Below are 14361 nucleotides of genomic sequence, written 5' to 3' on the forward strand. Positions count from 1 at the left end.
GATATACTTTGTTTTTTTGCTGGGTCTCTTACACAAGCCACTCCCGCAATCCTTCCCCGGCCCCCTCCCCTCCCATCACCTCTAATTCTCCTTTCCTCCTCCCTCCTCTTCCCTCCCATCCCTCCCCTCCCCTCTCCTCCCTCACCCCTTCCCACCCCCTTCCCTCACCTCTCCCTCTCTCTCTCCCTCCCTACTCCTCCCTCCCCTCCCCTCCCCACCTCCCTGTTCTCCTCCCTCTAAATTAGTCGCACTTCCCTCTCCTCCACCTCTCCTCCACATTGTTTACTTCCTTTCTCCCTCCTCTCCTCTTTCTTTTCCCCCTGTTTCTTTTCTCCTCCTCCTTCTCTCTTTCTTCCCTGTCACCCTCTTCCTCCTCATCCCTCTCCCTTTCATCCCCCCTTCTCCCCTGTTCCTCCATCTCGCATAAAAGAACACAAGGAGAGAAGATAACTGCAGTAAGCTGATTGGCCCATGCTTGGCACATCCTTTAAGAGTGTGACTAAACTACCAGAACAGAGAAAGCTTGTCCCTGCTCACCCAACCCTCCAATCGAGACCGGCAGGAAAAAAGTGAGAAGGAACAACATGCAGTATAGAAAAAATGACGCGGAAATTATATAGGAAAAGTCGAACAGAAAAAGACTATCGTAGAGAAACCCAAAAATAACATAAAGCAAGTTGCTGGGACAATTTTTATATCCAACGCTTACTTCTTATATTCTTATCTAGCCCATTATTTGAAACTCTCAATGAAAGGAGCAACAACAGCATCACTAGGTAGCTTAGTCCATCATCCACTGCTCTATCACTAAACCACCTCCTATCTTCATATTAAAACGGAATTTATCCAGTTTGAAACCAGTAGTTCGAGTTCTGTCCTGTATGTGTGTGTGTGTGTGTGTGTGTGTGTGTGTGTGTGTGTGAGAGAGAGAGAGAGAGAGAGTTGCAAGACTAGGAACAATTCGTACCGCAAAAGCACTTACGACCCATACTGATGGCGTGCCATAAAAGATGTCTCCGAGTACACGTTGTTGCCCTAATACTAGGCGAGGAAAGGAGGGTACGAGAGAGAGAGAGAGAGAGAGAGAGAAAGAGAGAACAATTCGTACCTTATATCTAACCCCGGAGGAAAAAGATCTGTCTACGATTTTTCCCTTGAAAAGAGAAAACCTTCATTTTATCACTTAATTAGAGCAAATAAACCTTGTTCTAACAGCGTCTCAAGCTGCTTTATCGAAGAATTGTAAACTGCCTTTGCCGAAGCCGATATCAGCATATTTGTACCTGAAAAAATAAGAGTTCAGTCACATCTCTGCCTCCTCCTCTCACTGCTTGGGTTGTAGACGCTTGAATGAAGTGCAGCAGATAAAGACGAAAGAAAGGCAGCGGTGAAAGAGAGACAGCGGTGAAAGAGAGGCAGCGGTGAAAGAGAGGCAGCGGTGAAAGAGAGGCAGCGGTGAAAGAGAGACAGCGGTGAAAGAGAGGCAGCGGTGAAAGAGAGACAGCGGTGAAAGAGAGACAGCGGTGAAAGAGAGGAAGCGGTGAAAGACGAAGAAGAGAGGCAACGGTGAAAGACGAAAGAGAGGTGAACGTACTTTTGCATTTGACTATAATAAGGTGGAAACGTCTCCAAGTCACGCGCGTCGTCGACTCATTGCAGAATGTTAAGAACGTTGCTACCGTAACAGGCTAAGAATCTCTCTCTCTCTCTCTCTCTCTCTCTCTCTCTCTCTCTCTCTCTCTCTCTCTCTCTCTCTCTCTCTCTCAAGGCAAACATTCATGTCTCCCGGATAAAGCCTTTCATATGTTGCATAAAGTTCCCTCACCACGCCATATTGAAAAAATGCCAGACATACACTATCATCGAAAATTACTGGATATTATTTTCAAACACTTCGTCCACTGTGTCAAAAAGTAAGGACGAAAAAAGTTGACATGCCTTTTTTTTTCTTTGGCTCTACGTATCAACAGATCTTTGTCAGGATAACCTCTCTCTCCTGATGATTTTTTTTTTCTTTATTGCCATCTCCAGGCGATTTTATTCAGTTTAAGGGAAATCTCTGGGGTTAGTGAAAGTTCTGTGTAAAGTCTTCGGTTTCAAGAATTATCCAGAATTTTGTCTTGTTTTTTGAGATAGAGAAGGAATAGAGTAGAAGGTCCACGGGGTGAAGGGGTGATGTCAACAGAGGGGTGTGACTTCATCCCCACCTTCAGCCTCTTCCGCGTAATCACACCCTCGTCCTTGCCCAACACATCCACTACCTGACACACTCCCTGTTTTCTTCACTGATCGGACACAGCCTTGGGACAAACCACGATACTTTGGTTGGCAGTGATTTTCGTACTGACTCCTCTGTGGCGAATTAATTTCTTTTGTACGCCTTACGTCCTCATGTATGTGACTTTCATTTGTTTAATATTGATCCAGTCTGCATTAGTATCATATAAGAGAATTATTTACCCCTCCAGTACAGTGATGTCCCTTTTGAATTTAGGTCCCCATCCCATAGTGAGGAAAACTGTTGTTAATTTCCTCAGTTTTTTCTTCTTTCTTCCAAACGCTTTTCAATTTGGCGCCATTCTTTTATATATTCACCGATTTGCTTCAGACTTGGCACAATTGCTACTAAGGACAATGGACCCAAACACTTTTTAGCAGTAGTAGTAGTAGTAGTAGTAGTAGTAGTAGCAGTAGTAGTATTTAGGCATTTTAAAAGGGATTTATGAGGTCATGTGTCTAACAATACAAACTAACAAATTTAGGGATTCTGTGCCTTGTGTTCATTAATCACTACGACAATTAACAGAGAAGAGTGTCAGTGTTTTGTGCCTGTGTAGTGACCGCCTTGCATACCCCTGGGAATGTTGGCAATCTTAGTTATTCTTAATACCCTCAGACGATATTATTCAACTTTGAGATGGTGTCTAGCAATGAAGGAGTAAATGGAGGCTATAATCAACCCCTGCACTTCAAAAAATCTCTCAGAAATACGATAAATCGCCAAGAGGGAGCAAGTATACCTCACATAATGAAAATACGTCACCGGATGTAAGGGGTTGGTGTGACTTTGAAAATAAATAGCAGAGGTAGAGGTGTTACGAAATCTCCTATGTCAACTAGAAACACAGGCCAATATGTTACATATATACAGGGAGAGCGAGAGAGGAGGTGGGGGGTTACATTTTTGAGTAGTCATTCACATCCTGCTCGAACCCTACTCACGGGAGTGGCCGGCTGTGTGTGTGTGTGTGTGTGTGTGTGTGTGTGTGTGTGTGTGTGTGTGTGTGTGTGTGTGTGTGTGTGTGTTGTAGGGAGTAGACTGTAGCACCAGCTGAACACGGCGGTACTCCCAAGTGGATGGAAAGCTGATGACAGGGAAAGCTTGAGCTCCCGTTTCATCAGGCCCCGGAACTAGCTTCTAACCATCCACCCTTGCGGATCTTTCTTAGCATTTCAGTAACAGAGAGTAGGCCAGCATACTTTTCTATACAGCTTCCTCTAAGTGTCAACACCAAACTATACGCTCATTACACGCCACATTTCCTATTCCAAAATCAGCAAAAATGGCATCTCAACACGCAGCCCCGGTGTCCTGGGGGGGTGGGGTGAGGTACCATAAAAGCTCCCACAATACATCCCTCTCCCGAAGACGACCAAGTGAGCTGCCTGGAACCACTGTGACTCACTTCTTGCTCGTTTCTGCAACATCCGCGGCCTTTCCTCTTTCTCTCTATTGAACACCACCTCCCTTCCTCTAAACCTCACCATTTCTTCCTGACTGAGACTCAGCTGTCTGAGACGACTGATGGCAAACCCTTCTCTGTTTCCTCCTACTTTATACTCACTTCAGAGCCAAAGGCGTATGCTGTGTGTGCACGCAACATATCTTGCACTCGTGTTCCTTAACTTGAATCTTCTGAATTATCTGCCCTCTGGTGTCAGCTATCCTGTCATTCTGTAACTAAATATATTTGTTTTGCGCGTACTTATCCCCTAATTCTACTATAAGAAATTCTTTGACTTTATTACTTCTGAGATGAAACACATCTTATCTGTTTCTCCTTTGAAATCTCCCTGCTATATTATTTCAATGTTCACTACTACCTTTGGCTCTCCTTTCCTTTCAGTGATCCACCTGGTGAACAAGCCTACATCTTTTCTATCTTCAGTGACCTAGAGTAGCTTGTTCAGCACTTTACCCGTATCCCTGACCAACTTGGAGAGTTTCAAAAACTCAGTTCTTACATATTTCAACCCATCATAATCTTCCGCTGGAGTATCCTTTAATTATTAACAGTATTCATCTCAATCCTGCGCTATCTTTGAACATACTTGCGGCTTCATTCTCTTGGGATTTATCTTGGGGAGATCATATTACCTCTCTCGTAAAATCTGCTTACGAGAGATAAGGTGTGCAAAGCAGACTCCATGTCTTCTCTACCCATGCACAGTTGTTGACTTTATACAGGGGTTTTATTCATCCCTGTGTAGAGTACAAATCTCATGTGTGGGGAAGCATCCCACACACACCTCTTCTCAGCAAGGTGGAGTCAAAGTCTTTTCAACTCATTAGTTCTCCTCCTCTCACTGGATCCCTTCAGCCTCTGTCTCATTGCCACACTGTTGCATCTTTATCTCTTTTGTACCGGTACTTCAATGGTCATTTCTCCTCTGAACTGCCTGCTTGCATCTCTCCACCACTGCGCGGGCGCGTGACACCCGTCTAGCAGCAAACTCGTATGCCTTTTCTGTCCAGCTCACAAATGCAGGAGTTAACCGTTACTCCAAATCCTCCATGTATGCATCAGATCAACTCTGGAATTTTCTTCCTCTGTACATATATTCTCGTGCCTATGACCTCCAGTCTTTTAACCGCAGTGTATCCAGACATCTCGAAATGAACGGATCTTGAATTTGGCTCTGTTTTGCTTTTATTTTTCTTGGAGGGAAGCTCTGACAGGCTTCTGGCCTTTGGTTACTTCTTACCTGCATCAAAAAAGTGTGTGTGTGTGTGTGTGTGTGTGTGTGTGTGTGTGTGTGTGTGTCCCCTGTCCACAAAACACTACCTTTCCGTAACAGATTAATTCTCGACACTTGCCCTTTCTCAAAAACCCTTCTTCACGTGTCTGGCGTATTTCACTGTGGATGCTGTTGATAGTTTTCCCCCATTTCGTGCTTTTGTTTTCTTTCTGGACACTGCCTCACCTCAACCTTAGCTGAGAAAAGGAGATCAAGATGATGATGATGATGATGCAAGGTGTTGGTGGTGATGTAAGTAGGTTGAGAGTTGTAATTGACGCTCTCATTTTGCATGTAGCTTTTTTCCATGCATGTACCTGGTTAGAATGCCCCAGTCGGAGTGACGGTCTTAGACAGGTTCGATCCCCAGCAGGTGACTGGAGGTATTTTGACCATATGATACCACCTGGAGGAGTAGGCTGTTCATCCGCTCTTAAAATATGTACTGGACTACGTTAACCTGCCCCATACCTTGGAACGAGTCACATGGGATTTACTGCCACCTTTTTTATCAGCACGTTATTGTCGTACACAAAGGTAACCTTGTGCATATGTCTATTCTAATTCCTTCAGCCCGAGGACGCCATTCTCATTTTATTCTTGCTACCAACAGACGAGTTTATTTGGCTAAGGAGAGGCTTTTCGATCTGATGGGATTAGATGTTAGCCTTCATTATCCCCTTCGCTATGGAAGGTCTTACCCAAGCTGCTTACAAATATCTCATGGTAGATTCATATCAATTATTAAAAAAAATTGTACTGAAGAGGTTTAAGAGATCAACACTTAGGAAAAAAACTTACTCTGTAGCATCATGTTCTCAGTATGGGAAAGTGGGAACTGGTGAAAGTCGAATTTCCAAGTGACATTTCCTCAACAGACTATGATGTAATTATTTGTTCTTCTTAAGGATGGAGTACAGGCTTCTAGTTTGTGATGCCAGCTGTTCTTCTCCTCTGTTTACTGCCAATCATTCTGTAAAGTTTGTTTTCATTTTCCAGTAACCTCAGTTTTTAAGTTTTAAATCTTGGTATCTCTCTATAAAGCAGAATGTCCATTAACTTAAACCTTCTCGAGTTCAGAACGACTCATATATTATTTCAGGGAATGGCTAAACCAGTTTGTCCAGCTGAGAGTAAGCAACAACAACCTGAGTCTTAACTTTATATATACATCCTTTTCTGCATCACTTTTAATGCATTTCCTTCCCTGTACCAGTTCCAGGAAGAGCCCATGTTTCCGTGATGGTAATGAGGAAGTACTGCTACCTTCTGGCACACCGCACATCACAGGAAACTCTGGTACCATGACCGAGGTGACAAAGTGGCGGTACACTTAAAGAGAAAGCTCCGGAACGCCCACCCCTTACCCATCCCATACTGCATCACCCCCTACCCTCACCCACTGTCCATCCCCCTACGCCTATCTCTCCTCAATCTTCCCATCTCCCACCCACCCTTCCCCCTCCAGCCTTCACTTCCTTTAACCCTACTTCTATCTTCCTTCATCTCACTCTCTCTTCCCCCTCTGGCATTCCCTGTTCCTCTCCCTTAATTCTCCCTTCCTTTCAGCATGCTTCTTTTTCCTCCTTCTCTGCATCTCCCCATCCCATCCCTTCCCCTCCTCCTCTCCCACCAATCCATCCACCTATCCTCCCTCCCCTTTGCATCTCTCCAATCCACTACTCCCCTCCCAACCCCCTCCCACCTCTCTCCAACCCTCACCCTCCCTCTCCTCTCCCCCAGCTTACATGACACGTTAACAATCCCGCCCTGGAAGCCTCGGGAAGCCTGCCTCGCCTCTTCATCCTCGGTTCTCTGTGGGTTCAGTGTGACGGAGGCCTTCGGAGGGGTAGGATGCAGCTCTCTCTCCTTGTGTCGGCGCTGCTGGTGGCGGCGGTCGCAGCTGAAGACAGAAACGCTAAATTCTTCGACAGTAGTTTCTTCCATGATGGCGACAATGTGTGAGTTTTTCTTTCATTTTTACCGGCCACTTCACTCAGATGAGGCTTTTCTTTTCTTTCATTGTTTGCGACTTTCAGAGGCTTTTACCCTTAGATTTATCGAACTGGAGATGTCTGATATAGCCTTCATTAATCCCTAAAGTACGAGAGACCTTTCCTTAATTGAATGTAGCCGCTTGGAAGTAGCAAAAATATAGGCCTACTAAAAATGAACATCGCCGTACTCAGAGGGTTAAGATTCTCGGCGGTTCAGTGCGCAGGATTATTTGTTTGATTTTGCTAGTCTGATGAGCTACAGTTTTCATGTATGTACACAAATGCTAATGACTATACGTGTTTTGTCCCACATATCTACTGATTTGCTGTGCTTCGAACATAATGGTCTTACCTGATTTAACATGGCCCGTTATCTTAGGATGCTTTAAATCACCTCTTCTTTAGCGATTTATTTTTCATTTTACGTCTCATTCTCGTCTTGCATTATGTGTGTCTGTGATGTCAACATAAATTACATAAATAACATACAGGAATAAAATAACGCTACCGAGAGAAATAAACTGGTAAGGAAGAGGTGCTAAAGAACCTGACAATAGGAGCCTAAGAAGAGTCATTGGAATCCTACTAACGAAGAAAGAAGCCATCTTACTTAAGGTGTCATTAGAGGTAGTTTCGTAGTTACTGCACTGTCTACTGAGGCCCATATTGTTAACAGGTGAGGACAAGCCCCTGATGTGACTGTCAGTCTTAAAAAGCACCTGTGTGGTTAAGACAAGGTGGGGGATCTGGACCTGATGTAAGCGAGTCTTGATAACGACTCACTATTGTATGTACTGTAGACTGTTACCTCAAAAAAAAAAAAAAAAAAAGACTGGCTCATTCCACCTTACGTAACTCAACCGGTAACGATGTACTAAAATCAAAGTTATGTTTTTCGGGCATGCATTTTGATGATAAAGCTGGGTGTTTGCCTTTACCTTTGCATTCTCAGGTTTACTAACATTTTGCAGAACAAAACAAAAAAATAGTTTGTTTTTATTTGTCGGTAAAGAGCCACTTCCACAACTTCAGTACCGGGTTCAAGGTTGTGGTTGCATGAAATTCGACGAGCCATAGCAATAAGGTAGGGATGAGTGTCCTTGGTTGCTCAGGTCTGTCTTCCAGTCTGACAACAGTACACATGGTCATCAGCTAATCTGGAAAAAGTTGGGGATCTTCGACAAATTTGAACAAAAACCGTGTTCCCACACAACCCTCACGTAAAATGGTTTACTTTAGCTGCGATTGAGTTGAGGAGCCTGAGAATGCCAATAATTAATCAGTGAATGGCGTCCATCAATGTCACATAGGTATATCACCCTGAGTAATTAATCAGTGAATGACGTCCATCAACGTCACTTAGGTATATCACCCTGAGAGTGTTAATGCTTGCTTGCGTCACCGTCGTCACCACACCGTAATACTCACGGGTGACCACAACACCTGCCACACACCGACTCTCCCTCTCAGCAGCGCCTGGCAACAAGATGCCTTGCATATGCGCCACTACACAGCTGACTATGCACGACGTTGTATGTTTGCACTGCACACTAACCCATCTGGGTGTGCTCATACTGACAGGTCACACTCCTTGTAAGCCTGGAGCTACACAAGGTTATTACCATCTCAAGATTATTCAGCAACTATACTCTGCTAAAGTACAGTATGGTCCGAGACAAAAGTTCGCCTACTATGCCACTGCGTCTGCTTCTCATTCCATTTCGAAATGTCTCATATAAGCGGAATAAACTCGTGTGGAGATAATGGTGGTGAAATATAAGACGTCACAGCACTTTAAGAGTCAGCTGGAACGCATATATGGCAACAAGAGTAAACACATAACATTGACACAAACACGTATTAGGACATTCGTAAACATCTTGGTTTAGTAACTCGCAGTATTGGGAGGTGATATTAACCCCTTTACCGGGAGGACGTAAAGATAATGTTCTTACTGTCTCTTGATGATTTAGTCTGTATGTAGTCCCTTCACTCAGAAAAATCTTAAGTCGAATAAAATCGTCTGGAATGGCAAGAATATACGAGTAAATAAACCAAACCTCCAAGGATTGAAGAGTTAAGCATTAGGCCTAAAAGGGGAGGAAGTAACCCAGGGAGGGAGGCGAATTTTGGGCCCCCACAACATTATCTATCACACACACACACACACACACACACACACACACACACACACACACACACACACACACACACACACACACACACACACACACACACACCTTGTACGGATATGTTGAGGTATAATAAAAAAAAATCTTACAAACCCTTTCTGAATGCACTAAGGTTTAAGGTGACAGGAGACCATCCTCCATCACTGGCAGCGTTTGCTTGATAGAAAAACATCTGGTGACCTCCTCATCTTCAGGAATAAAACAACAAAATAATACTAAACCCCCAACATCAACACCAACATTATACCTTAAACCATACAACTTTATTTTTCGTTTCACCCACTGCACCTTCTTGATCGGACCTTTTCTCTTCCTGTAAATCATCCTAATTTTTACACAGAGCCTCACAGAACGTAGGGCCGGCATCGCACTGAGGGGTTCCATTTACCCTTTCACTACAACAGGTTTCTAAGTCATCGTACTTATGAAGATTACAGGTAAATCATATGTATGTGATATGTTCCTGAACTGAATAAATCGTCTTACAGTAGAAAGAATCTAATAATGTTTATTTCACTATTAGAGGTCTGCAAATAAACCAACTAACAGCAGAAAGAATAAATTAAGGCGTCATGGACAGTCAATTTATTTTTAACACGTTTTTGGAGCGGATTTATTTAGCTCTACTTCACAAAGCCTTCACGGGTAGCAGAAACATTGAACATACCCATGTAACAAGTGGTAGTTTATATTAACACATGGTAACAGGATGCAAAAGGGGCGGGGGCGTTCTAGCAGTGAAAGGGTCAATTAAGCAAAGCAGAGCACCTTGCCAGACGTGTGCTTTGACCTTTGTGTATGTCTGCAGCAAGAGAGCTTTTTGTATGTTCGATGGGCTACAAATCTGTCATTAAAACAGCTCATTAGATACCTACAGTCGGGGTCAAACATTCGCCTACAAGTTGACAGCCTCTACTTCGCATTTAGGGCATGTCCGTCACTTTATTTCCGGACACATCATACCAAAGAGGCTACGAGCAGAGAACTGTACCAAGCCCCTCTCAGCATAAGAATATTAGCCAGAAGAGGAGAGTAATTCAAAGTACCATTAAGCCACTCCATTCACACACTGTACACTGGTCCGCAGGGGGTGAGCGGGAGGGAGAGGGTACGGAATAAATGGTGAAGGGGCAGGGAACTGCCGCCGTTTACTTTACTAGTTGACTGGGTAGTTTTGATGGGGGACGAGGACGGCAAATACCTGGTACCTAAATGTTCTGTATGACCGGCGCAGTCTACAAGTGAATGGAGGAGAGGAAGGAACGATGGGTTTTTAACAAGAGCGAAACTAGATATGTTAGCAGACCGTGGGTATGTTTGAGTGCCTTTAAGTATCACGGTATTGTGTAAAGATAGGATGGATGAGCTGAGGGAGAGGCTACAAGAGGGTAGGAAGTTGTTGAAGAGCACTTAAGGTAGTGGCTATGGGTGGAGGTGAGGAAACCCTTGTATCATGCTGGCTCGTAACTGACACTTTATATTAGCGCAGTGATGTTGTTCGACGTACGATACATAAATCAAAAGTAAAGGTAGAAATCAATTGCCCTCAGCGTGTATTAGGCATTGCTTTAAGAGGTAATCGGATAACTTAATAAACAGCCTCTACTCATAATGTGGTATGATGTGGAAGTGGATTTAACCCACTAAATGCAGGTGTCCACTTGAGGGATTTTAGTCTGGATAACGATTGGCGGTTTTATTCAGTTGAGCGAAACCTTCCATAACCGAAAGTAGTTACAGCCTGCAGCCTATAAATTTGCATTTACTGTAAAGGGCTTTCTTACATCATATTGTTTAGGGGAATGTGAAAATAAATGCGGGAAATTAGCACGAACTCTAAGTATACAAGAATAATTTCATGGCTAGATTATGGATTGTGTGCATACGGGAAGGCTGACTGCGACGGAATCAAACACAACCAAGAAGTCCATTTCTTTTTAATATGAATTGGGCATTAGACAGTTGAAAGGAAGATAGATGCGGTAGATAAAGAAACCGACATTATATTAGCACGTTATTCCTCGATATTCACGCACAAACACTCCAGCAATATAAACATACAGTACATCGATATTCATATGAGTATTCATGAACGTATAGTGACTGTAGTACTGACTGGTAAATGTGATAACGCAGGTTCAAATCTCATTGCCAAAATATAATGTTCTTGTGGTCGGAACTTTAGTATTCTATTCCAGTTAACGCCACACGATTTTTTCATCGGTTGAGTGTGCGTTCACAGGAGCCTGAGAAAGTTAATACTGTCACCTTCAACCCTCACATGGTCGGATCATCTCTAGTATCTTATTCTAGCTAACTCCAGGAAATTTAGTATGGCTGAAAGTGGGTCATAGGAGTATGAGAGTTATTATATGTTATAGCTATATTCAGTACTCTTACATAATATCACTGTAATGACATTAACCACCATAGCTGTTGCCAGTCCACCGTAATGTACGAGTTCACAGTAAATATATATATATATATACAAGATGCTGTATCATGAGGCACAACATTCACTTTATGCACAAGAAGCGGTGCCAAGGCACAGCAAACCCGTCCCCGGCAATCATTTCGTTGCTGACATATAAACACAACAGGATATCTAGCCAAAGAGGTCACGTATCAAACTTGGAGTAAATCGGGTGGAAATTGACGATTTTATACCCATTTGAAATTTTAGGCTCGACCCACCTGACATTTACCCCCCTACCGCGAATTAGGGGATGACCCCCTAATGTAATGAAGCATGATATAGGATGCATATTTGAAAGCTGCACCTTTAGGTTTTGGTTTCACGTCGATATGACGAATTTGAAAGGAATTATGGTAAGAACACGACTTTTACCCGTCCCCGTTTTTTTTTTCTTTTTTTTTTTTTTTTACATTTTTGGCCCTACAGCCTGGACCTTGATCCAATTTAGCCCAAAATTTAATCAGGTGACCAGAAGGTCATCCCTGCAATTTTAGTCAAAATCGCACCAGTGGTTTTCGCGCAAAGTTGTTAACAGACAGAGACAAACAAACAGACAAACCGAGTGAAAACAAAACCATTACCCGAGCTCCTTCGGGACGGAGGCTGGTAATTACTAAGAAACTAGAATTCTTAGCACAATATCTGTTGTGGTTTCAGCTAAATATAATAGCCTGGCGTTAGCCGGAATAAAATACCGAAGTGGACCTAGAGCAGCAGCAACTGTCTGTAGGATCTCTCCGGAGCTGATTAACATCGTTTGGCGTAAGAAGAATAGGGAAGGTCAGCGAACATAATGGGTTAATGGGGACTATTTCTAACCTCTTCAGCGCAAGGGGGCGAGGTAGGGGTAAAGAGGTACGGGGGCGGGACATGGGGAGGGTGGGGGGTGAGACCAGGGTCACGGCGGACGCTGGAGTACAGAGAAGCACCAGGTGCAATTTTCCAGCTAAGACGACCGCAGGGTTCACCGACCCTGACGCACCTCAGTACTGCCGCCATGACACACACTATGGGTTCGAATCCTGATGTTGCCATGGTAACAAAAAATAAATAAAACACAGGTACTCAGACTGACCGGGATAGGTAGGAGCTTCGCCTATGAGGAATTAAACAAAAACAAAAAATGGGGACGCTGTAACTTCATGAATCTCCTTCAGGCCAAGAACGACATATTTTGTCATTGTAGTGGTACCAAAGTCTTTGCTCACATTATAACAACCAGATAGTGTGGGGTTAACGAATGCAACTTCTAACCCACTGGGACTTCACTTTTTCAGTGCTCAGATCTCCTTATTTCTTAGAATATCTTTCCGTACTCCTTGCCAAAAATCTGTTTAGACACTGAACCTTACTATTACAGACACAATAGTTCCGGTATTCCACAGAGTTTTTATAGAATGCAAAATTACAGCCAGCCATAAAGAATACTCTCCTTTGCTATAATTATCATCAGCTGATGGAATTACATATCACAGCCGGTCATAGTCTTCTCTGTAACACACAGTCTCGAAGAAACTACTAGTTCTGTTGCTGCCCGCATTCCTTTGCACTCCTTTTCATTGTCGTAACTGAACCGGTCGGCACGTTCAGCAACCCCAGGAATGATATCTCGCATGCAGCCAGAATTAAGAAGCATTAACAACCTCCCCAGTTCGTAAAATCTCTCTAGAACTCCTAATAAAGAAAAAACAAAAAAATGCTGTGCTGGCTTAGACTATTCCCATGCACGTCTAGCACATGACCTTCATCCTGACCGGCGCCGTACACAACTAGACCACCAGGCGTCCCCCCTCTTCCCCCCTCCCCCGACTCACCAAAGCGAGGGCGTCACCAACCGTAGAACAACTGTGGCGTGACGTGACAAAGGCGGAGATGCGTCGGGGCGTCTCTACCGTTACTGATTGTTGTTACGGTGCTTTTTTTTTTTTTTAACAACAAATTCTTGCCACTTCCTGATGATTTTCTACAACTTGGGAGATATGCATGTAGCCCTTCCAATTAGAATAGTCTGTCGTAAGGTGAATGAAAGTGTCTAGAAAGAGAATACCCTGAAGCTGACCTCAAGATGAAGGAATGGAGTGAACCGAGTTATCAGTTTACGACGTATTCTTGCTTATCCCTGGCGATTTTATTCAGCTTAAAAAAATTCTTAGGTGCAAAACAATTTGACGACCTGACCCTTCCAGATCGGAAAGAAAATGTATGTCAATAGAGTCGTCTTGAAGTAATGAGAATAACCTAAAAAAAAAAAAATAGTAATTGGGCTAAACGAGTAGAAGAACACATTCTTTGGGAACGTATTCTCCTTAACTCACTTCCTGGGCTGCTCAGAGAGAAACAGACAGACAGACAGACAGAAACAGAGACAGAGACAGAGCAAATTCTAATGTGTCGGCTACCCCTTTAATGTGTGGAGGTCATGCTGTAAGGTCGTACAGAGGTTATATCTCAAGGCTGTGTTGCGTGGAGGTAGTATGTATGTTCGTGTAGGGGAAATATTATAAGATCACTTAGAAGTTATTTGGTAAACAGATGCATCCATTTCTTAACTGTTTTTGACCTTGATATCCTGTGTATTATTCTCAAAAACGATAGGACACCCCTTTAGTCTGGCCCTCTACCTGTTCACTAAGTTCGATTAGATTCGGATCAAAACTGCTTGAGTTAAAATGTTCAC

The 14361-nt window shown here is 43.4% G+C and overlaps 1 protein-coding gene across 1 annotated transcript in view; it reads left to right on the forward strand.

Moving 5' to 3' along the window:
- The first annotated feature begins 6837 nt into the window (after positions 1–6837).
- Positions 6838–14361, forward strand: part of LOC145391490 (transforming growth factor-beta-induced protein ig-h3-like) — a 41570-nt gene continuing 34046 nt past the window's right edge. The window contains exon 1 of the mRNA XM_080266101.1: positions 6838–6980. Coding sequence (XP_080122227.1) covers positions 6874–6980 — 107 coding nt within the window. The 5' untranslated portion in view covers positions 6838–6873. The remainder of the gene's footprint in view (positions 6981–14361) is intronic.

This window comes from Coenobita brevimanus, chromosome 18 (genome assembly GCF_032717465.1).
Source record: "Coenobita brevimanus isolate Jiangsu-jjx chromosome 18, ASM3271746v2, whole genome shotgun sequence".
NCBI classification, from domain to species: domain Eukaryota; kingdom Metazoa; phylum Arthropoda; class Malacostraca; order Decapoda; family Coenobitidae; genus Coenobita; species Coenobita brevimanus.